Consider the following 23,857-nt stretch of genomic DNA (forward strand, 5'->3'; position numbering starts at 1 on the left):
ATTAATATAAAATAACTTCATAAATTTTTTGAATTTTGTGTTTTTTTTTTTTAGAAACATACATAATTTCAATGACTTTTTGTAGTGGTAGCTAGCATACAATCTTTGTATCATCTTTGTGCGTTTAATTTTCTTTGTGGTCTGTTTAAGATATGTATTTCTTACATTATTGATAATCAATATTATAAACATAGAATTGTTATGATTCCTTCATACTGTACTAGTTTTTCACAATTTTTTGTTTCAGCGGTGACCTCATTTTATTGCTGAAAGTTGGGACATTACCCGGGAGTTCAGTCCTCCTGGAATTGCAGCCTGTGATAGTTAAAACAGGAAACACAAACAGATAAAATAAATTAAAATGCAAGGCCTAGTTCTATGTAACTAACTACAGATCATTTAAATCATGCTAATGATTTTTAAAATATATATAGTGTGGTAGTGTGTATTTTCTTTTATAAGTAGTTCCTAAATAATGTTAAACATTTTTTGTAATGATTCTTTTTACAAATTAATGTAAGTTCATAAATTAACTATTAATAAATCAATGTCATATTTGAAATTTTTTTTAGCATTAAATTTAGCTTAAGTTTCCTTATGACTTTGCAGGGAATATTTCCTGTTTATATTTAAACAGTATTCTAGTAAGCTAAAATTTGATATGTTTGGTTAACACAAAATAATAAAATATGTTTGTTTTTAAATTGTCAGTAGTACTGTTATCTAGAGAATATGAACATCCATTAACTTGAGTAAGGCCAAATGATCTGCTGTTTTCCTCTAGACAAAATTATTGAATATTAGATTATTATCATAATAGCCATATTATAGAATGATATAATCCAGCAGATTGTTTGGTCTTTGTAGATGATGTCTTCTATAAATATGAGATAAGATTGTGTATTTAGAGATTACATTTATATATACTCAAAACTAAATTTGATTAAAATATTAAAACCACAAGACTATACTCTATGATATATTGAGATGTTTTGAAAATATAAAATTTTGCAAAAGTTTGATACACAATACATAAAAGAAAATAAAATAATAGAAAAAATTGCAGTATGTAAAATGAGCCTGAATAGAATATAGTATAGTTACTTAATAGATGTCAACACAGTTCACATTTTTAAAATATAAATAATAGAAAAACATAAATAGAACACGTTATAGGAAATACCTTATTGCACAATTGACCTTATTAAGCATTGAATTGCAGTTGCACTGTGTGTAATAAAATTGTTTTATTCTTTTTTGTTAAAAAGTATATGTATTAAGTTTTAATTATTAATGTCATGTTGTATTTATTCTGGGGAATAGAATTAAACAGAACTCAATACAGGGCAGAGCTGAAGAAGTAAAAGTGCTAGCCTGGGATTGAATCTGAGCAGATTGAAGAATCCACTGGTCTGTCCTAGATATGTTAGCCTCATCCCTTGCTAGCTGTTCCAATAATATACCTAACCAAGCTCATAAAACTTAGGCTGTGGAAAAAACATGCACTTAAAATATTCAGGTCAAAAAATGAGAAATGAAGGAGAAAAACAGTTTAATTACTGTAAAAATTAAATCTTTTTTACAGGAACTAAATTATTTCTTACTTTAATTCAATAAGGAAATCATAAGATGAAAATTATTGTTAGAATTAGCAGAATGAAAAGACAGCTTTAATAATAATAATGTGTATCTTATTAATAAAAGTACAGTAGAGCATCGATTATCCGACCCCCGATTAACCGACCGCGTTCTAGTCGGCAAATTCAAATGTCCGCTAGTGATGTGGCGCTACAATATTTGGTTATGTCTTGGCTACTTTAATATTATTTTTGTTAAATTTTTGCATGTTTTAGCTGACAGCACTGGCTAGACCATGAAAGGGAGACTAGTATTTAAACCAGGCCTAATACACTATACTAATAATGTATTTTTTCATACTTTTCGGTTATCCGACCAACCCCAGTCCCCAATTGAGTCGGATAATTGATGCTCTACTGTACTTTTATTTTCATATACAGTATTGATAATGTAAAGAAAATGATTTAAAATTCATTTTTTAAACTATAATTTAATATATTACTCAGAGATGTTTAACTTGCAAGCCATCAAATTTTACCATAAATATGGAATTAATTTTAATTTTAAAAATATGTTAGATTAAATTTATATAATTGTTTATCTAATATAATATAGTTCATATGCCTTTAACCCACTTACTTAAAATGTTTGAGTAGAAACAGACTTCTTACTGAGAAGTAAATGGTACAGTTTTATTTTTCTTCCAATAATTTCTTCTTGTTTTTCTGTTGTTACCAGAAAAATATGAAATAATGAAAAAATCAACTAAATTATATTTTACAAGCCATCAAAATTTGATGTACACCTGTGAAATAAACCAGCATACAAATGAATCATTTGAAAATGCCATCTGGCTATTTTTGAGAGAGGCTATTCATTTGCTTACATTTTAAACTGTTGTATGTTGTCTTACTGTTTATATATATATATAAACACCAATTAACCTGATCTTTAAGGTTAATGCCAAATGATTTCTGGATTATATTGAGCTTTAATTATAGCCCAATATAATCTGCCAATCGTTTGGTTCGTTTGGTATTAATCTTATTATTTGTTTTAAAATTTTTAGTATATGGTTCAAATAATATATAATGCTAACATCATTTTTATATAGGAGTGTTTTAAATTATAAATTGCATTGTGAAGTGATATGAGACTGTGGTGCAACTTTAACGGAGAGTGGTGGGATATCCTGTTTCTACCTTTTGTAACCCAGGCTCTATGGAAACAGAAGTATCCTGACGAGAGGATTGATTCATTCCCTGTGTTATCAAACTTTTGGTTGTTGAAAATTTTATAATTTTGTAAAACTAAAAGTTTGATTTTACACAAACTACAACATTTATTTATCAGTGTAAATGTTTAATCATTATTTATTTAAAAACTCCATACATAAAATTAATTTTTAGGAGGAGGGATAACATTAATTACTTTGATTAATAAATTATATTTACACCAAATAGACTCAAGTGAGTTGTTGTTGAATAGTTTATGAATTCTATCAGTCTGATCATTATAAATAACATTATTAGTACAGATAACTTTATTAGAAAATGTTGATAGACACAAATGCTTAAATTCCTCACAGTCAAACATATAGTGGTTCAAAGTTGCATTTCCATTATTGCAATAAGGACATATTTCTGATGAACATAGATCAATACACAAGTGCTTCCACGTTAAACAAAACTTGTTAAGGCAAATCTGGATGATCATTTTTTTTTAACTATAAATGGTAGCTGGTAATAATAGATGTAAAAACACTGGTTGTTGTCTAATATTCCTGAGTACCATGAATGATACTTAGCCTTGAGAACCCTGTCACCTTCTTCTCTCAGGAAAAGATTGTCAAACTCTGTAAAATTGTATTTTTATAATATTTTAAAACTTTTGAGGATGAATCTATTAAAGAAAGTGAGATACCTATTCTATTAAAAAGACTCTCCAGTTTTGTGAACGAACTATAATTTAGTGATCTGGTCAATGAAAACTACTTCAAGGTTAGATAAGCCTTGTATTCCAAAGAGGATAGGTCAGAAATTATGTTTCTCAAAAAGTTTAAGGTTAATTTAACAAAATGTTTCCAGGGAAACTCAAGGCCCAATTCAGATCTAATTGCGTATAATGGGGTCGACCTCTCAAGACCAAAAAGACTGCGATAGAACATCAGTTCAATAGAGTTGATGTCATCAAAACAAAAAGGCTTCCAAAATGGCAGACCATAAGACCAACTTGAAGTAAATAGAGAAGCTGCTAGTTTCTTACACAAAGCCATACATCTGTTCTTAACCCTTCTCAAGATATTTATTTTAGAAAATGCTTTACCTTTAACATAAGAAGTATAATTTAGGAACGAGCCAGTAGCTGAGAGATGGATCCCCAAATATGTAATTCATTAACAATACTAATTACTCTTCCATTTACAAAAAACTTATCAGCCTTTCTCGGCCTTCCACCATGTCTAAAAGTTATTATTATCGACTTGAATAAATTTATATGCAAACCCAAAGTAGAAGATTAATTAAATAACTTGTCCAATTTCCTTTGGGTAGTGGATAAGATCATGTATTGTCAGCAAATTGAAGTAAGTGGACATCATAATCACCCAAGGAGATGGAATCTTTACTTAAATCATCAAAAGCTTTTACCATATCATTTACATAGCAAATTAACAGTATTGGACTTAAGGAATCACCTTGTGGTAAACCCTTTTCTAATGAAAAAGCATCAGTAAACCCAGCACTAATGGAAATCCTTGCTTTTGGTCCTGAAAATAAACGTTGAATTATATCAATAAACTTGTCTGAAATCCCAAGCATTCTTTATTTTGATAACAAAATCTTCAAAATGACAATATCAGTCTTTTACGTAGTCTATAAAGACAGCAAGTAAACGTCTTTTCTTTGAAAGTTGTCTACAAATGGAGTGGAGAATCAGAATATTGCTCAAATGCTCTTTCGAGGTTGGAAAGCGAATTGCACTGGTTGAATCAAGTTCTGCTTTCTAAGCCATATACTCAATCTATTTACTAAAATAGATGTGAAAATTTTTCTAACTAAAGGTAGCAACAATATTGGGCGAAAGTTAGCAGGCTCGTCTATTGGATCTTTTTTATGGATAACCTTAATTTTTACCTCCAACCACAATTCCGGAACTTTAGCAGTGTCATAAACCCGGTTAAATAACTTAACCAAATAAGGAACCAAAGTAGTCCTAGAGTAGACAATTAAAGACGGTGAAACATTGTCTACCCCAGGAGCAGAGCGGATTTGCATCTTTTGAATCACTGTATTCACCTCTGAATCAGAGATGGGAAGGTCTAAAATAGGATCCACAACAAAAGAAGCCATTGGTAATGGCAAAATTGGGGATAAATACGATGTGTTTAAACTAAATAAGCATTGATAATAAACCAATCTGTCAAGGAGATCTCTTGGTCTGGTATACTCCTAACCAGGGGTGATATTCAGCGGGTTTGCACAGGTTCGGCCGAACCCATTGTTAAAATTTTCAGTTTTCTGAACCTTGTTAAACACACGGAACATTTCTCAGTGGTTTTGTTTTTTTAAAAATATATATCAAAATATACGTATTATACTCTGTAATACTACTAAACTAGAGCCTTATACCCCGTTTGCACTGAGCATTTCAATCTAGATTGTGAACAAACTCAAAGAATTTCTCTACAGATTTCCTTAGTAAAAGTTTGGTAACAGTAACTGAAATCATTGACCAAATTGTAGCGAATGATCCGGATTTTGAAAGGAGTGCAAAAGCAAGATGAGGTGTTTTGGATGCAATCTCCTGCTACTGACATTTGCTTAATGAAAGAAAAGGAAGTGACAAGTGACAGTATATGACTTCATAGCAAAAAAATCAAGAATTTCAGAAGAGCCAGGACCTTCATTGCAAAAAATGAACTTTAGATTTCTATGTGCATATGTTTGTGTTATTTAACATATATTATAATGCAAATTAATATAATAACTTAATAAACAAATTTTACTTCAATTTTATCTTTGGTCGCGTGTTCCCCTTTCCCTATTTACTCAGTGTTAAAATGACCTCATTTAATGCTGTTTCATTTAGCACTTTGTCATCTAGGAACACATCCCCCCCATTAAGCAGGGTCTTACTGTACTTACTGTTTTTCTCATTATACTCTACAATTTTAGGTTCAGGTCAAGAGCAGATCCTAACTATGGCAACCTAAAATTGTAGGGATTTTAATATTTGAGATGTTCATTTCCCATTTTTCATAAATTCACAAATCCATTGTATATCAATTTCTAATGAATATATTATAAATAAATTATATTTTGTTTCTTTATTTCCTTTATCTGCCATATTTTGATCACTTTCTAGTTGTCTAACATTGCCCTGTGATTACTAAGAGGTCCTTTTTTAGCAAGTCTATTATGAATTTGGCCAGACCATAATGGGACAGCTGGATGGTGAAGGACAGGCCTGACATATCTGGACAGACCAATCCCTTAAATTCCTAGTTTTATGATTTATCTGGATCAAATTTCAGGTCTCCCAGAATGGTAGGCTGCCACTTTAACTGCTTGGTCATTTGGTTGTCAAATAAACAAAGGATATAGGTTCATTTCATTTGAAATGGACTATCGTTGGTTTGCTTAACTCTTTAAACTCTGAAAAGTTATTCTTCCTATATACCGGATACAAAATTCTTTTTACCCGTCAGATTAATGTTTTGTGGTGGAGGATTTGTAAAGCAAAACCAGTCAAGCAACTTTGCCTTTAACTGATTTTGACACGAATATATTAAGGCAATTTTGGCCAATCTTGTGTTCAAAGAGTTAAGCTGTTTTACTAAGCAGTAGTCTTTCTACATGACAATTGTGCAAAAGTTATAAAATCCTTTCACTGTGAATTATATAAAATGGTCATAAATAATAAACCTCTACATGCATTTAAAATTTTCAAATGTAGACCTTATATTGCAATTATAAAGTTTGTAGATTTATTGAAATCATGGAATTCTAAGTAATTTTGATAATTGAGTTATTAGAGAATTCTATGTATTCCTGTCTTGGATTGTCAGAAAGCAGTTCTATCATCTGACGGTAGTAGTTGCCAGAGAGACAAGCAAAACACTTATGCATAAAATTTGTTGCCCTGAATTTCTGTTAAATTTTACTGTTTTTAAAGCCCTCCATCAATTCTGATTCGCGTATATCAACTCCAGTTTAAGACATTGTTGGATTTATTTGTGGATTTTTTTCTTATCTTCAGAGTCTACTTGTAACTATATAACTAACAGCAAACTTTAATGTATATACTTGTAACCTGTTTATTTGAATTTCAGAACAAATAAATCAAAATGTTGTTTAACATTAATTAGAAGAGGGTATATGTATATAATTTAAGCTAGATTTGCTCTAAATAATGTAACAAACTCATTATGAAAGGAGGTCTAATAATGTTAAAGCAGATAAAAAATCATTTAGATATTGCATTGTGTTTTCATAATATAAAAATAAAGAAAATATTAAAAGAAGTTGTGTGTTTTAATTAAGAAGCAAAAATCAATAAAAATTGTTAGAAATATTAAAGAAATGAACAAAAATTTGTTTATGTAATCCCTTGTTTTGTATTTTGATCACTTAAGACTGTCGATAATGTAGAACAGTAATTCCAAAACTTTGAAAAGTTGTGGACCCTTTTATGAAAGATATTTTGGCAGATCCCTACTTTCAGCTGTTAGCTTTTAGTCATTAATTAATAAACTACAATAATAATGAGCAATTATTTATTGTGACATTGTCACAATGCTGGACTGCAATTTTTAATCATGTGTTTTTAAATTTATTTAATTTAAAATATATGCTCTCCACCTCAAATTAGTAGTCTCTTACCCCTGTACATAATACTTTTTCTGTTAGCAAGCACTGTACATCCTTCTTTTCCTGTTAGCAACAGTCATTTCGTCATCTATCTAACTCCTTACAGGGAAAAATTTTTGAATTCAAATAACATGATTTCTGGTTCTTATCAAAAGTTCATATACAGTTAAATAATAATTTTAAATATGTGCTAAGTAATAAAATAAAAGTATTTTTAGAAAATGGGCCTGGGAAAGGGAAGACAAGGAGGAAGTGTTCTAGATAGTAGTTTCAAGGTCATTTGATCTCACCTATTAGTTTAACTTTTGAAAAGATGTACAAAGGGTTAGGAATCATAAATGCATAAAAAGGTATAAGAAGATATATAACTGAATGCATTCATCCTTACTTGCCATGGCTAAAACTATACATTAGTTCTATAATATATATATATATATATATAAAATAAACTTTTCGAATCTAAACACTAACTACATGTTATAATTATTAAATGTTAAATTTAATACTGCAATGGATAATAAACAATAATGTGTATATTCACATTTTTCAATTGCTCACTTGAAATTAACTTTATACAATGCTGCTTTTTCCAGATGGAAAATTCAAGTAGTCCCAAATTGACGGAATTCTGTCATAATTTGGAGATTTCTTGCAATTCTAATGTCACTTTGGTGGCACCAATAGATGAAGTTCTGGATGTTTTCCAGAAACAATATGTGAATAGAATTTTGTATTTATTAAACTATAAAGTTTAGCCAGAAAACAATATTTTATAGTTATTTTAACAAGCAACTAATAAGTTCTGTAGTGAAGACATTAGAATCAACTACCTACAGACACTTTGCAGTGACTTTGCCTAACTTCTGCATAATCTTTCAAATGCACTTCACTATAAGCATGTATAGATTATTTGTTTTTATGTGGGAAAAACAAACTGCATAAGGAAAGAATAGAGTACTGTAAAAATGGAAAATGTACAACTTACAGTATGTAACATTACAAGTATTTAAGAGACAAATTATACCAAGATGGAAGGTATAATTGAGCAATAAACATGGTTAAAGAAAAGACAGAAAACAGCACTTTATAAATAGTAAAATAGCATTTTTAAAAGACGAACATTTTTTATATGATCATTACAAACTTTAGATTGCTAGTGGAATATATACAGGAGCTTCTCTACTTACAAACATTCAACTTATGAACTTTCAGACTTGCAAACAATTTGACCGTATGTCTAAAATTTAAATTTTGCATGAATTCTAAAGTTCTATTGCCAGTCATGGGATGGTGCCAAAGTCAGTCTTTAGCCAGTAATAAATAATAAAGTTTTAATAATTAATATTGATCTATTTTTATTTTTTTGTTTTTGCACGAATTCTAATGTTCCATTGCCGCTGGTGAGGTGACATTAAAGTTGGTAATGATGGAGTGAGTTTTTTTGCTATTGTTTGCAATTTTTATAAACTTTTACGATTGGTGTTTCAAATATGCATAAAAAACATGATAGTAAATCTAGCAGTGGAGGTAAATGCAAGAAGTGTCACCCTATTACCGTTAAAATTAAACTCAACATTATAAAACTAAGGGCATTAGATAAAAAAACCATGTTTGAAACACCTGCTACTAAGCTGTAGCAAGCAGGTAAATGAGCATAATGTATTCTATTAAGTACATTGAAGACAAATCAAACACCAACAATACATGGTTATTCTGTATACGGATGTACTTTTTAAGTTAATTTTCAACTTAAAACAATACCTCAGGAACTAATCTGTTTGCAAGTAGGGGAGCACCTGTATTTTAAATAATGCATATTGTTGTTTCAAAAAAGAATTTAATATCAGAAATTGGTTGTATGTAGTTAATATAATTATTTTTAGTGATTTCTTAATAATATTTTACAATTTAAATTCATTTTAGCAGTTTAATTCAGTTTAATAAAAATGATAGTTTAATGTTTATAAAAAAATACTTTGCAATTACCTGTGTGTAGTTTTTTTTTTTTTCTAATTACATTTCCTTCTTTTGTAGACAATTCAAGGACAACTAAGGTAAAGATAGATGTAAAACTGAAGAATGAGTTTCTTTTAAATAGTGCATTTATTAAAGCTGTTATTACAAAATTGCTTTATTTAGTTGTTAAGATGTGTAAATATTGTTAAAATGTTATTTATATATCTTATTAACTAAATAAATATTTATAAAACAATAGTCATCATCCAAACTTTATTTCTCCTAATATTTTTACTTGAATTTGAAAGTAAATTTAAAGAAATTGAATCCGGTTATTTATCTATAATTACCCTGTTTATTAGACAATACATTTTTCAAGAAAAGTATAGATTTATTCGATTAAGTTCTCTGGAATTACAAATAATGAAGATATTTTAGCATTTGATTTTAATATATTAAAGAAGTTAAAAATATATAATTATAGTAAATAAAAATATAAATAATAATTAAATGTAATGTAAAAATTTACTGAAATGTAACATGTTGCAATTGAGCTAATCAAATTCGTTGTGAAATATTTTAACGACTTAGGCACATTGCCATAATTTAAAATGTATCCAAAAATCTGCAACGTCCCTACTTACAGTTCAAGATCTTTTGATAGGTAAATGATTAATTCATTCCTATTATAGTCTGTTGAGTTTTCGTATTTAGTCAACCGTTTATTTGAATTAGAAGTATTTTTATTCATGTTTATTGTTTGAATAAAAATAGTTTTTATTTTTTATGAATAAAGGTTAAAAATTATTTAGTGTACAGCTGAACTTGTTTAAGAAATTTAATTTTTTTTTTAATTTTCAAATGAGCTTCATTATTTACTTTGTTTTTATTTGATTAGAAAATGGAGATTCTCCATTTTGTTTTATATATTATATTTATTGTATTGTACAATTATATATTGTATTATATATTATATATAAAAATATTGTATTTAAAGATTGGTTTGTTAATGCATCGAAAGATTTGCAATGATTTGTAATTGAAATATTCAAATAATGAGACATTTACAATATGAACTGTAGTATTACTATATCTATTGAATAGTAAGAGATAAAATTGGGGCTATTTTAAGCACTTTTGGGACCTCAGTCTAATTTCTGAGATATTGACAGATACAAAACAAAATATAATACGAAATGAATTTGTCCCTGGAAAAGGATATCAATTTTGATTTTTCTTATTAAAAACAGTATAAAATTATAGGATCATAAACCTCAGAATAAGTCCAACAGGAACCAGGTATCACTTTTTGAACATTTTTGGCCTACCCTGAAGGCTTTCTTCTGCAATGTTAGAATGAAGGACTCTGGAGTAGGCCAAAAGCCTTTGAAAAGTGATATTTGGTTCTTGCTGGACTTATTCTGAGGTTTGTGGATTTTATAATTTTATATTGCTTTCATTCAATTCAGACATTGAGGAATTCTTACTTATTAAAAACATATGTTAAAGCACTATTACAAATTCTATATTTCTTGTTTGTTAATTCTAAAGGTGGAACTATTTTGTAAACACTAAAATTAACACCTTCCTCTCAATTTTCAACATTCACTGATTAAAAACGAATGTTTTTTGGCTACATGCAGTAGCCTGCATCAGGTTAAGCATTATACGTTAAATATAGAATCTGCTTAACCTGACACGGGCCACTGAATGTAGCCAAAAACATTCATTTTCAATCAGTGAATGCTGGAAATTGAGAGGAGGGTGTTAATTTTAATATTTCTTCTTGTTTGTTATTTAAAGATAAATTGCAAAACTTTATTTTTCATGACCTTAATCTTAACATAGTTTGAAGGCAGATGGTTAGGTAGGTTGTCATTATCGATCCATTGTCGATAAAGGTCTACCATGTCTCTCTCCTCTATCACTCTCATCAGAGTTGATACTTCTGTATTCGGCATCTACTTGCAATCTTTAAATTGACATCCACCTTCCCTATAATTTAGGAACCAAATATGGAATGATTATTGCATTTTATTGTTATATATATGTTACATGTCCTTTTCATGAATTACATTTGCATTATATGGAATGTTCTTCAACTGGCTCTTGGTGGGTTGTCTTCAGAAAACTAAGTAAAAGGGAAATGAAAAAAGGTTGAAGATAAACTGAGAGCATTTTTCAGCACATTCTTTGAATACAAATAATTTAGTTGCATTTTCTTAAGGGAAGAAGGCTTTGGTCTGGTATCTTGCTCACCTGAGAAGGATAAGTATCTGTTTGCAATGAAAGCCTTGCAGCCAAACAGTACCAGTCCTGATTCTCATAGGTTGCACTCCAACAAACTGACTAATCTCATTTATATATTTTGGTTTTGAAGAGAGAGTTATTAAACAGAAGTAAAATTTTTATTTCCTTATTAACTTGAAAAATTAGATTTATGTATTCTGTTATGAAAGATATGATTGTAAAGAAAACAAATGAAAATTATGAAATAATATCATACCATGTTTTAATACCATTGTGATTAGAAAACGTTCTTCATAAATGAATATTCTATTAATAAATTTAAGGATAATTTTCTCAAATGACCTTCATTTATGTTAATTCATACGTCTGTCCTGGTATACAGCTGTGAATACTGAATGAAGATAATGAATAATAATTTTAAATTAATGTCTACTAAATTACATTAAGTAAAACCTGTTCAAAATAGAACCTGAATAAGACACAGACCTGCCAAACTGGGAAACATGTTTTGTATGTGTGATTCTGGCTTACCCAGGTTTTACTGTAATATATAATAAAAACTGTACAATAATATAAAACAGTTATGTTAATTATCTGACAATTGTGAGATGTACATCAGTCAATACAGTAAGTGTCAGAGTTTCATCTCCATCTGCATTTAAATTTCTTGTCTACTACCTCTAGGAAATGTTATAAACAAAAATGGAGAGACTGCAACAGAGAAGGCATTTTGTGTTCTGCAGTTTGCAAAGTTGGAATCTCTCATTGCTGTGCAACATGAATAATTTTCAGGGGCTGTAGAATTACGGCTGCTATGGGAGGAATGACGATGGATGTGCCATGGCAAGTATTCAAGAATAACTATGTCACATTTGAAACTGGATGTTACTAAGTTATAATTAAGATACAATGCTGCTAATATCCAGCAATAAGCTACTTTACATTTGAGTATCTGTTGGTCGTGTGACATGAGGTGCACACGTTAAGAAATTATGATGGACAAGTGTGAAACTTAGTTTTTTGACGTTTAATGCACTTTACTTTGGATAATAATTAACATAATTATTATCCGAGAATGAATAATTGCAACAATTTTAAAATAGTAGCATTCTTGTACGTTCTTTGGAATTAAGCATAGGGAACTTTTCATACAGGGACACTTTTTCCATCAAAAAGTGTTCCTGTATGATAAGTTATATATGAAGTCCTCAGCAGTGGCGTAGCGTGGGTGTCAGCCGCCCCCTTATTTAAGTATTTTTACAAGATATAATTATGTATTGTGAAATTTTGCCGCCTCCTATAAGTGCCGCCCCTGCCGCCCCACTACGCTACGCCACTGGTCCTCAGTTGTTATATATAACAGAGCTGGGAAAGTATGACAATTGGTCAAACAATGACCTCCCTCTTAAGATTTCTATTTTTGGATTCTGGACCTTGAAATGTCAAGAAATGCAAAAAAATTTGAGGGGTTTTCTGTATGGTTGTTAGTGTGTGGGGGGACACAATTTTGTTCCCCTCTTTGAAGCTTAAGAACTCATGTGCTTTTTATCACAATTCTGAAATTTTCAGGGAGGTTTGTTTATTAGGGGAATCGATACTATTAAGTTTTGATGGTTAAAGGTTGACAGGGTGGGGGTGATAAAGAGGTGGTCACATATCATATCTTGAGTAGGATCAGACTTAATGACAATTTTACATGTTATTAACATTTACAATTTTTTTAAAATAAAACTTGTCCCTGTTCTCAAAATTAAGCTTTTTGCCATTTTATAACAATTAAAAATATAAAAGTTTATTTAATAAAATATCATAACAGATGGCACAACCACAAATTTTAAATGTTGCTAGGAAAGTTAAGCAACTCATTGCTGGATTTTTTGTTTTGAAAGATGAAATATATTATCATTAAATGAAGTTATATTCTCTAAAATTTATAAAAAAGATTTTATATTTTGAAATATTTAAGATGTATTAATTTTATATGTTAATATTATGGCATATAGATTTAGGATTATAATTTAGGAAACAATTATTCACAATTAAAATTAGCTTAAAAAATTTAATGCTACTATTAGAACTATTAGAATTTGTTTAAGGAAAAACTTGCATGAAGTAATTAGTAAATTTATTATTTTTTTCCTATTCCATAAATCTCATTAATTATACATAGAGAAAAGGCAGAACTTGATAAGACAAAAATAATCATTATTTATTATCTAAAGCTTTTCCTTTTAATAAATAGATAGATTATTATCATTCATTTGGAATTAACAAAAGCAGCAGCTTTAAATTTATTTGAAAATGAATTAATTATATTAAATTAAAGATGACGGATTTGAAAATAAAAAATAACAATAGTTTCATTTCTTTTTACTTAGTATATTCGTTACTTGTATAACAATAAAAAACAGGATAGAAATTTATTGCAAGATGTTAAATATTTAGAAGACAAGGAAAAATTTTGCTGTCTTCTTTTGGGTCCTTTTCGATCACAGGTGTTCAAGATCACAACAAAGTCCATCTTCTATTTTAGGCTTTTTTTGTGCTTTATGTGTAAAATTATTAAGTTTTTAGTGTCAGTATAGTTTAAAAAGTGTAACAATAAAAATCAGGATGGAGTAACAACCACATAAGTTACTAATACCAAATGATCTGCCCAATTTTATCATGCTATATTATGGCTAATTGACATGGATACAAAGCAATTTGGTTAGAGGTAGGCAGTTAATCTACCATTAATTTATTTATAATTATAATTATTAAATTTCTCATTTTGTTTTGGATTAAATTTCTCAAATTGCTTTATTTTGGATTATTACTTAGCCTTAATATAGCCCAATAAAAATCTGGTAGATCTTTGGTATCGGGGTGGAAATTTGCTAAAACGGTATTTGTAATTTGAAGATAAACACAAATTTTGGAGTCTTTAGTTTATCCTTTTCACACTAGAAATATAAGCTAACACAATAGGCCAGTTAAAGTAAAGACACAAAGTTCAAACTTAAGCAATGGCCTAGTTTCCTTTACCAAGGTCTAAGTGATTGCTTTTGACATGATTAACAATAGTTTGAATTAGTCAACCATTTGCTTGAAGCCATAGATTAGTTGGCACAAAGGGTCATCTAAGCTTCAGTTCAGGTTAGATCTCATTTATCAAAGATGCTCAATTGAGTCACCCTTCCTATAGTGTGAAAGGGATAAATTGTGAAAACTCCAAAAGTTGTGTTTTTTAACTACAAATATTTATTTTAATCTGTTATTAAAGTGTTTGTTAAAAAGTTTGGAAATTAAGAAAAAAATCATCTATTTTTGCTATTTATGTAGTTTGATTTTTATAGCAAAATTCTGAATTCAAATGCCGAGGTTTTTTCGTTTTTTGAGCTCACAACTTCTGCACAATAATCAGAAGTTGAGTTAATCTCTAAAGATCAGCAATTCTCAGTTATCGATCCACAGAACAATTAAACTGAAACATGTGGATCACTTGTGCCCCATCCACTTGTTATCCTGTTAATATCATTTTAAGTAATGATAAATTGTTGCCAAAATACTTTATCTGGTAATCTAATGCAAGAGATATGAGTGTGTAAAAAAATGGGAAAAGTATGATGGTCCTTTGACTAATGGAATCATTTTCCAAGATGCAATTCTATGCCATTTGGCCAATCTTTTATTCCAAAATGTTCTAAATTATTTAATTAAAATTTTAAAGTTGGTTTCTAATTAGTATTCTCAGCACAAGATGGTTGCTTAGTTACCTATTTTTATTAAAACTAGTCATAAAACCTAAAAACCAGCAATTTTTTAATAAGTGCTAATGTTTTCATCTGTGTTTAATGGGCATCATCAGGAACAAAATAACACCTAAACACTGTGTTTAGGTGTTATTCTGTTCATGTATAGTTCCAGTTTACTTGTGCAGTTGTTGATTTTTTGGGCATTATCAGGCAAACTAATCCCCCAGCTGCTGAAATAACTGGGATTGCCATGTATGTGTAAAGAGGGGAAGGAGAGGATAATAAGACTTGTAGTTCAAAGAAAGACTTCTGTGCTGTAGGGAGGGAGTCAACATTGCTAAAATTAATAGCAGTAATATTGCAGATGGCCTTATATATTATAGGTCCTTCACTCATTTGTTGGACACATGCAATTCATTGGACCCTTAAATACTTATTGCCTTAAATATTTAAGGCAGTTGTGTATATATATATATGGATTCAGGTTGTTTAATATATTTATATAGAAAATACGATTTTACTTTTGGGCTTAATCAGTCCTCTAATGAGTATTCTTACCTGATGTAGATCAAAGCAATGCTTTTCATTACATTTATGCTATTTTTGACTTAATCAAAATAATTATATTAAATTTAATAATTTAATATTTCAGGTTTAATACAGAAGAAAATTAAAATGCCAACAGAGTATTTTAAGGTATGTCAGTTTAATTAAAAGCATGGATATTTAAGAAAAAATTATGCTATTAATTTTCTTTTTAAATTGCAGGTTTTACAGACGGCTCGGAAGGCATTTGCTAGTGGTGTAACGAAACCGGTCAAATTTAGATTACAGCAACTCGAATCACTTCTTAAACTTTGTGAAGAAAACGAGGAAAAGTTAATAGAGGCTGTTAAAAGAGATTTAAAAAAAGTACTAAATTTAATGATTAATAAATGATTTTTTTAATGATATAAAGACTAATAAATGTCTTTTTTTTTCTAGTCGAAAATTGAAATTAGACTTACTGAATTGGAATATTTGAAAAATGAAATTCGAGGGGCTATTTATAACTTGACTGAATGGGTGAAACCACAATCTGTAAGTACTAAAAATGCCTCTAATGTTATTTAAAAAAAAATGATGATCAGCTTAATGAAAGACCCAATTTCCATACATGAATATATTTACTAAAGCCCAAATACTTGATGGCTGGATGACTAAAGTGGTGAGGGGATCAGCTGACTGCCTGCAATCAAACTTCTTATGGGTGGTCTATTTTGAAGATATTGGACCCCATCCCTCATCACCTGGCCATTTCCATTATAGGCCTGGCCAAACTCATATTTGGATACGATTAAAATACTATCTTTGTGTTGACAAGAACATGGACATTCACAGAGGGGGCAAATGGGGCACTTGCTCCTTCCTAGAATTGAGTAAAAAATTTCAGAAATTATAATTGCAAAACTGAATAAGATATGTAACATTACACCCTCAACCATGAGACACTTTCTCTTTTTGTATAGGTGCAGTACTGTAATTTATAATCTACTTGTGGGGGGAAAAGCCCCAAAAATTAAATACATCAGTAAATTTAAGTAATTTCATTTTTTTATTACTAGAGGAATTGAGTGTATTTTTACCATCCAATTTTATTATAAACCACATTGACATTATATACTTCGACAGCTGACATTTTAAGGCTTATTTGTAAAAAATTTTGTTTGATTCTGTACAACTGTTTTTTTTTCCTGGGTGTCCCATCAAATTTGGAAAATCGAAAGCATCATTTTCGGCGTATTTTGCTTTTTTATAACTAAAAAAATCAAAATCAAACAAGAAAAAAATTGTGGTACATGTTTGGAGAAGATGTGCTGAGAGAAGAAAGACAGTGCCAAAACTGGTTTACAAAATTGCGTTCTGGCAATTTTAATATCAAAGATACACCACATTCTGGATGGCCATTTGAAGCCAATGAAAACAAAATAAAGGTACTGATTGAAGCAATCTGCTGTATAACAACACATGAAATCACTAAGAGATTAAATCTGTTAAATTGAACTGTTTATTATTACTTAAAACAAATTGGTTTCATTTCAAAGCTCGATATGAGTTCCACATGTTATTAGAGATGCTCTCTATGGTAGGATTTTAAAGAAGTTTGTTTTTGAGCTTTCACCAGACAATTTAACAATTGATTCAAAAGTGTACTGCCATCGAGTAAACAAATTCAGTAATATCATCAAACAGAAAAGGCCAGAATTGATCAAGGAACAAAGTGTAGTGTTTTACCATGATAATGCCAAATTTCACACAAGTTTGGTTACTGGTCAGAAACTGTTATAGCTTAGATGGAATGTGTTATCACACCAACCACATTTGCCAGATCGGGCACACTTAGATTATTACTTGTTCCGGTCTATACAAATTTTTTTTAACTGTAAGACATTTACTTGACTGTCAAAAATCACTTGGATCAGTTTTTTGTAAACAACAATCAAAATTTTTATGAATGTGAGATCATGCTACTACCAGAAACAATGACAACAGGTATTTGACCAAAATGGTCAATATATAATTTAATAAAATATTTATTTATTATAAGAATGTTGCGTTTATTTTTCTATGGAAAAAACGAAATTACTTTCCGAACAACCCAATAACTATTTGTCTCCAAGCTTTGTCCCTCCTGGAAAATTTTCTGTGAACACCCATCACATTAGTCAAAAATAAAAAAACTCAAATACTGTATTGATTACTAAATAACTAAACATATGACCCAAAAAAGTCTGCATTGGATATGTGGTGATTTGGTTCAATTTAGGAAAAATTTTAATAATAATAAACCAAAAAGTCTTGCATTTAGATATTTAGTTTAATTTAGTATGATTTTTAAATTCAAAAAATAAGTGAAATTTTTTTTCTATTATAACAGTTTACTGATCAGAATAAAAATTACTACACTGGTAAAATGCACAAATATTCAATGGACTAAATTGATGTATAAAATTTTAAAGACTAGAAAAATACATGATAAAAATCCTAAAAATATTGTCATATGTGGTGATAATTTATCATACAAATGGAGTTTAATTTATAACTACATTTCTTTTAGATAAGTGAAGAATAAAACTATCATTCAGTTTTAGTTAGAAACAAAAATAAGACATCTTATATATCTGAAAATTTAAAAATAGTCAAACCTTAATCAAACTTAGTACCTCTAAATAGCCCTACCTTATAAATTGCCAATGAATGAAGCTTATAAATACTGTATATCTTCATAAATATTAAAGAACACTTCAGTATCTATGAATTGCTAAATATACAATTTTATATGACAAATGATATTTTTATTACTAAATTATGTGGGTCTCAAACTTGTTACAAACCACATACCATTATCATATATCATACTGTATGTAATTTTTATCTTAATACTTTGGTGTAGTATTGTACTTGATTTTAGTGCGAGCTTCAGAGACGAATAAATGGTGTCTGCACTCACTGATTGACTAAATTATTGTAATCTTCGTATTGGAAAGAAATAAGATATATGAAAGTAAAATTAAAGAAACTCTTTGAAAATTTAGTTTTATTCACAAAATATTTTTTTGTGAATAAATTAAACTTGGAAACTTGCATAATAAATGCTGTGTCATTTAAGGAGGTCCAATTTTATGTGGGGAAATCCTGTAGCAAATTTTAAAATTTACATATCGATAATTTTGAAATAAACACGTCAGTAATGGCTGAAAATTTTTCTAAAAATCGGAAAATTAGAGAAATGTAATATTAATGGTTTGTAAGTATATCTTTTTGGAGCAATACTTTTTCTTAATTTACTTTTTCATTTGAATATTTTAATTTTCATAATTTCAAAACTTTTTATAAATTGTTTTATTTTGTTTACAGACTGAAAAGAATCTCGTCCTGCTTATGGATGACAGTTTTATACATTCTGAACCATTTGGAGTAGTATTAATTATAGGACCTTGGAATTATCCTGTACAGTTATCACTTGTACCTTTAGTTGGAGTAATTTCTGCTGGAAATTGTGCAGTTATTAAACCATCAGAAATATCAGAAAATGCTGCAGAAGTATTAGCAGAACTACTTCCAAAATATTTACATCAGGTAAATTTTATAGCATTGGTTGACAGGATTAATACTAATTTCCAATTTTTTATAAACTGACTACATTGTTTTATTGGAATGCTAGAATATTGTGAAGTACTCGAGGGGACCTACAAAAATTTTTGTTAAAATGAAAGTTTGTTGTAAAGAAAAAGTGTATCTAAATTATTACGAAGGCTATTTTTTAAATAAGGTCCGTTTTTTAATAAGAAGAAAAATACTGTAAATATCATTAAAATATATTTTTTTCCATATTCTACATACTTTTATCTACTTTTCTACATAATTTCCATTTTGTTTAAACATTTGTCATACCGCTCAACAATTTTTTGAATTCCGACTTCAAAGAAATCTGCCACCTGTCGAGAAGCCCAATCCACGACTGCAGTTTTCACTTCTTCTTCGTCGTTGAAATGTTGACCACCAAGGAACTCCTTTAAGTATCGAAACAAGTGAAAATCACTGGGTGCAAGGTCTGGACTGTGTGGATGATCGTATCGAGTCAAAACGATAAAGTACTGTTTAATCTTTTTGTTTTGTGATCGTCAGAAAGCAGTCTTGGAACGCACCGAGAAAACAATTTTCGATAATTCAGTTTCTCCAAAACAATGGTACACAAAACTGATCTTGAAATCTGTGGAAATTCAATTGATAACGTTGAAATCGTGAATCGTCGGTCCTCTCGAATTTTGTTATCCACATCACGAATCAAATCTTCAGAAATCAGAGAACGTCGGCCAGGGCATGGCTCATCATGCACATTAACTCGCCCATCCTTGAACATTCTTACCCATTTTCGAACTTTACTGTCACTCGTAGCATTATCACCGTAAACTTCACAAATCTGACGGTGAATTTCTGCTGCTGCCAAGTTTCTTGCATTCAAGAATCGAATAACAGATTGTATCTCACAGTTGGCGGGAGACTCAATTTTCTTAAACATTTTAAACTTCTACAGCTCAGCATACAGACAGACGATATGGCTGCAAATGGCGTCAAAACGCGCGCCAAGCTTGCTCGGAGCAGAAGTGTATGCATACTGCCGTGATTGCGCATTATTCTTACTTTCATTCACAAACGGACCTTATTTAAAAAATAGCCCTTGTATTAAAGAAGTTAAATAGCTAAGTAAGAAATCCATATATGAAACAAAGATGTTTTATATATGTTATTTATTATAATATCAATGTGATAATGTATTAGTGTAGTTTAGTTCTGAAGTCATTGATTTGTGCTTGAATCATGTTTTTCCTACACTGTAGTTTCTGATACCAGGAACTCTGTGACACTTCTCTTTTCAGATATTCCTCCGTGCCGTCTTACCCTTGTGTCTTAAATGAAGAATAAGATAAATAATAAAATTAAGTGGTATAAATAGCCATCCTTACATCTGTGACCATGACAAGTTGTGGCTGTTATCGAGTTTAGTACAGTTGCAACTCATTAGTTAGTTCTGAGATCATCCATCTTTCTTGGATACAATTGTTTACCAGTTGGAAGACAATAGCAATGAAGATAAAGTAACAAAATTGTTATAGTGAAGTGAAAATTGTAGGAATTCTATTGCTGGGGGACTGACAGAAAAAAGGACATTAAACTGAAAGTTAATTGTAAATATGTTTGTACAACTAAAATATTTTTGTGAGATCCTATGGAGGCTGGAATGGGGAAAATTTAAAAGTATGCTATTCTGAAGAGATTTTTTAGAACATGATTCTACTGTATCATAACAGTATAGGTGTAAAGCGTGAAAATATTAGAGTCCAGCAGTGTCCCTAATATTTTTCATCTTTACTGTCTTATCTTCAGGTCTGTATTTACCAGTGGCGTGCCGTGACATTTGATGATAGGGAAGCCGTGTTTTGTAAGAAGCCAACTTCCAGGGCAATCAATTAATTGCTTGTCAGTAATGGTGTAGGGTCCATTCGTATGCGAGTAGTGGCGAGGAGACAAAGACGACAAGTATCTAACAAAAACCGTTTATTTTAACATAAAATAAACATACACTATGTACAGAATAGTATGCTTTAGGACAATCAGCTGTTCAGACGTCCTGGGCATCGATGAGGTTCTTTGATCTTCTATCAAAGGTGGCCCTGGGACAGTGGTGTTGACAAGTCTGAAAGGTGGTGCGACAGACCATGTTGCCGACACCAACAGACAAAGTCTGAAGTGGCAGGGTTACATCTTGGCAAAATAGACGAGAAACTGCCTCTTTTTTTTTCTTCTTATGTTAATACATGGCATTTTGGTTATTCAGAATGTTAACCGAGTGCAAGGTGTCCTTGATTGTCAAGGATTATATCAATTCCGGCTCTTCCAGCAGGGTTTTATTTATGTCCCTAATTCCCTAATCTTTTAATTATTTAACTACTTCTTAGTAGAAATAAGTTGAAACCAGTTACTTTGTACTTGAATATCTGTAGTCTTGGGAAAAAAAGTGGAAAGACAAATTTTATTCACCAGCTAAACAGTGTGAGGTTGGTGCTCTGTAAAGTGCATGTGCCAATGCCTATAATTTGGCTGCTTGGAAGCTGACCTGGTTTCGACAATACAGTGCTTTCATTCCGCCACTGATATTCGAATATACAATAGCAATCTTATCGATTTTTACATGTAGTATAGAAATTTGTAATATGATACATAATGCAGTTATAATAAAATATTAATTTTAATTAATTCAAAGTACATATAAATTTTCATATTTTAATTTTAGAAAATACAAGGGAAGTGGTGCTTCCACCGCTTCCAATGACAGCATGCCACTGGTATTTACAATGAAATCTTCAAAATAAACTTTATATGCCATTAAGTTTAAATAATTTTTGATCTTCTGATAAAAAAAGGAATTAATTGAGAATCAAATAACCAAAAATGTACTTGCATTGAATTATAATTGCTCATCACTTAAATATTTAAACTATTTAAGTGATGAGCAATTATAATTGTTCAATAATTTACATTAATTTCTTTTAAGGATTGCTATCAAGTTGTAAAAGGGGGTGTTCCAGAAACTACTGAACTGCTGAAGGAAAAGTTTGATTATATCTTTTTTACCGGATCCACAACTGTTGGAAAAATTATATATCAGGCTGCAGCTAAAAATTTAACTCCAGTTACATTAGAATTAGGTGGAAAAAGGTATTTGGTTTTTTTATTTCTAGTTAAAATCTACTTTAAAACGTGCATGGTTTTGATAATGTGCCCAAACTACAGGCTCTGAGGCCAAATCCATCCACTGGCACACATTAATCCAGTTCACAAACATATTTAACACATCACTTACAAATATTAGAAATAGGCCTATGCTTTGTATATATAGAATATAAAAAATATTTGTGGTTTGCTTATCTATGACTTGGCATGCTAATTGAAAAGTTCTGACACTACCATACTAAAAGAGAGTCTAATAAAAAGCTAATAGATTGGTTATAATTTGTCTTTAATTGAAATAGTGTGTAGTGTTTTAAATTCATAATAAAAATGATCTAATTAGTGATTAAACTTAATGTTCTTTGCTTAATGAATTTTGCTAAAATAATATTTATTAGATTAATAGCAATGTGCAAACCTAATATGAATACACTCTTGCATTCTGTCAATATAGATACATTATTTTAAGATGCTTTGCTTTAATGATTTATTTCATTTAGATAATTTTATGATTATTATGGCAATAGCAATTACAAAAACATTTAAATAAAGTAATGATTTATAGCATTAATTACTATTAAATGGACAATCTTTATCTAAATGTGCAAATATTCTTTAATTTGTTTCTATTGTCATTGATCATTTATGTACAGCTCATGTCATGTATCTTGTCCAGGCTGTAAAAATGCACAGTAGCAGGAACCATTCTATTTATTTAGTGGAGGGAAGTGATTGTTTGTTGAATATGTGATGAGGTCTCTGTGTTACTTAAGAGGCTCTTGAACTTTATAAAACTTCCAGAGCCCTAATTGAGTACTGTGCCTGCCTGGCCAAGTTATATGAAACTATCTGTACTATCATTTGAAATGTATTGCTAGGTTAATCTTACTTCTTAAATAAGTTTCTTATTTTAATTTTTTAGTCCTGTATATTTGGATGACTCCGTAAATATGGATATGGCCTGTCGGCGGATAATTTGGGGGAAGTTATTAAGTTTGGGGCAGACTTGTGTAGCTCCAGATTACATACTGTGTAATGAAGAAGTGCAAGATTTATTTTTGAAATCATCAAAAAAAGTTTTGGCTGAATTCTTTGAAGGTGATCCTATTGATTCTCCAGATATTGGTAGAATTATCAATGATAGAAATTATAAGTAAGTCATAATTGTGATCATGTAAAGAAATGGCTTAAGTA

The 23,857-nt window shown here is 29.9% G+C and overlaps 1 protein-coding gene across 8 annotated transcripts in view; it reads left to right on the forward strand.

The window, feature by feature from the left end:
* Positions 1–23,857, forward strand: part of LOC136989478 (aldehyde dehydrogenase, dimeric NADP-preferring-like) — a 38,062-nt gene that overhangs the window by 1,088 nt on the left and 13,117 nt on the right. For 3 of the 8 annotated variants that reach the window (XM_067287641.1, XM_067287643.1, XM_067287637.1), the window contains exons 2-7: positions 16,044–16,087; positions 16,160–16,303; positions 16,376–16,471; positions 19,289–19,510; positions 22,488–22,651; positions 23,586–23,816. In XM_067287641.1, the coding sequence (XP_067143742.1) occupies positions 16,067–16,087; positions 16,160–16,303; positions 16,376–16,471; positions 19,289–19,510; positions 22,488–22,651; positions 23,586–23,816 (878 nt within the window). In that variant the 5' untranslated portion in view covers positions 16,044–16,066. Of the gene's footprint in view, positions 1–277; positions 381–9,480; positions 9,503–10,048; positions 10,069–12,247; positions 12,282–16,043; positions 16,088–16,159; positions 16,304–16,375; positions 16,472–19,288; positions 19,511–22,487; positions 22,652–23,585; positions 23,817–23,857 lie in introns of those variants that run through there. The other 5 variants (XM_067287642.1, XM_067287638.1, XM_067287645.1 and 2 more) reach the window with 5 other exon arrangements.

The sequence above is a fragment of the Centruroides vittatus genome, unplaced genomic scaffold (genome assembly GCF_030686945.1).
Source record: "Centruroides vittatus isolate TY-2023 unplaced genomic scaffold, ASM3068694v2 scaffold_576, whole genome shotgun sequence".
Taxonomy (NCBI): domain Eukaryota; kingdom Metazoa; phylum Arthropoda; class Arachnida; order Scorpiones; family Buthidae; genus Centruroides; species Centruroides vittatus.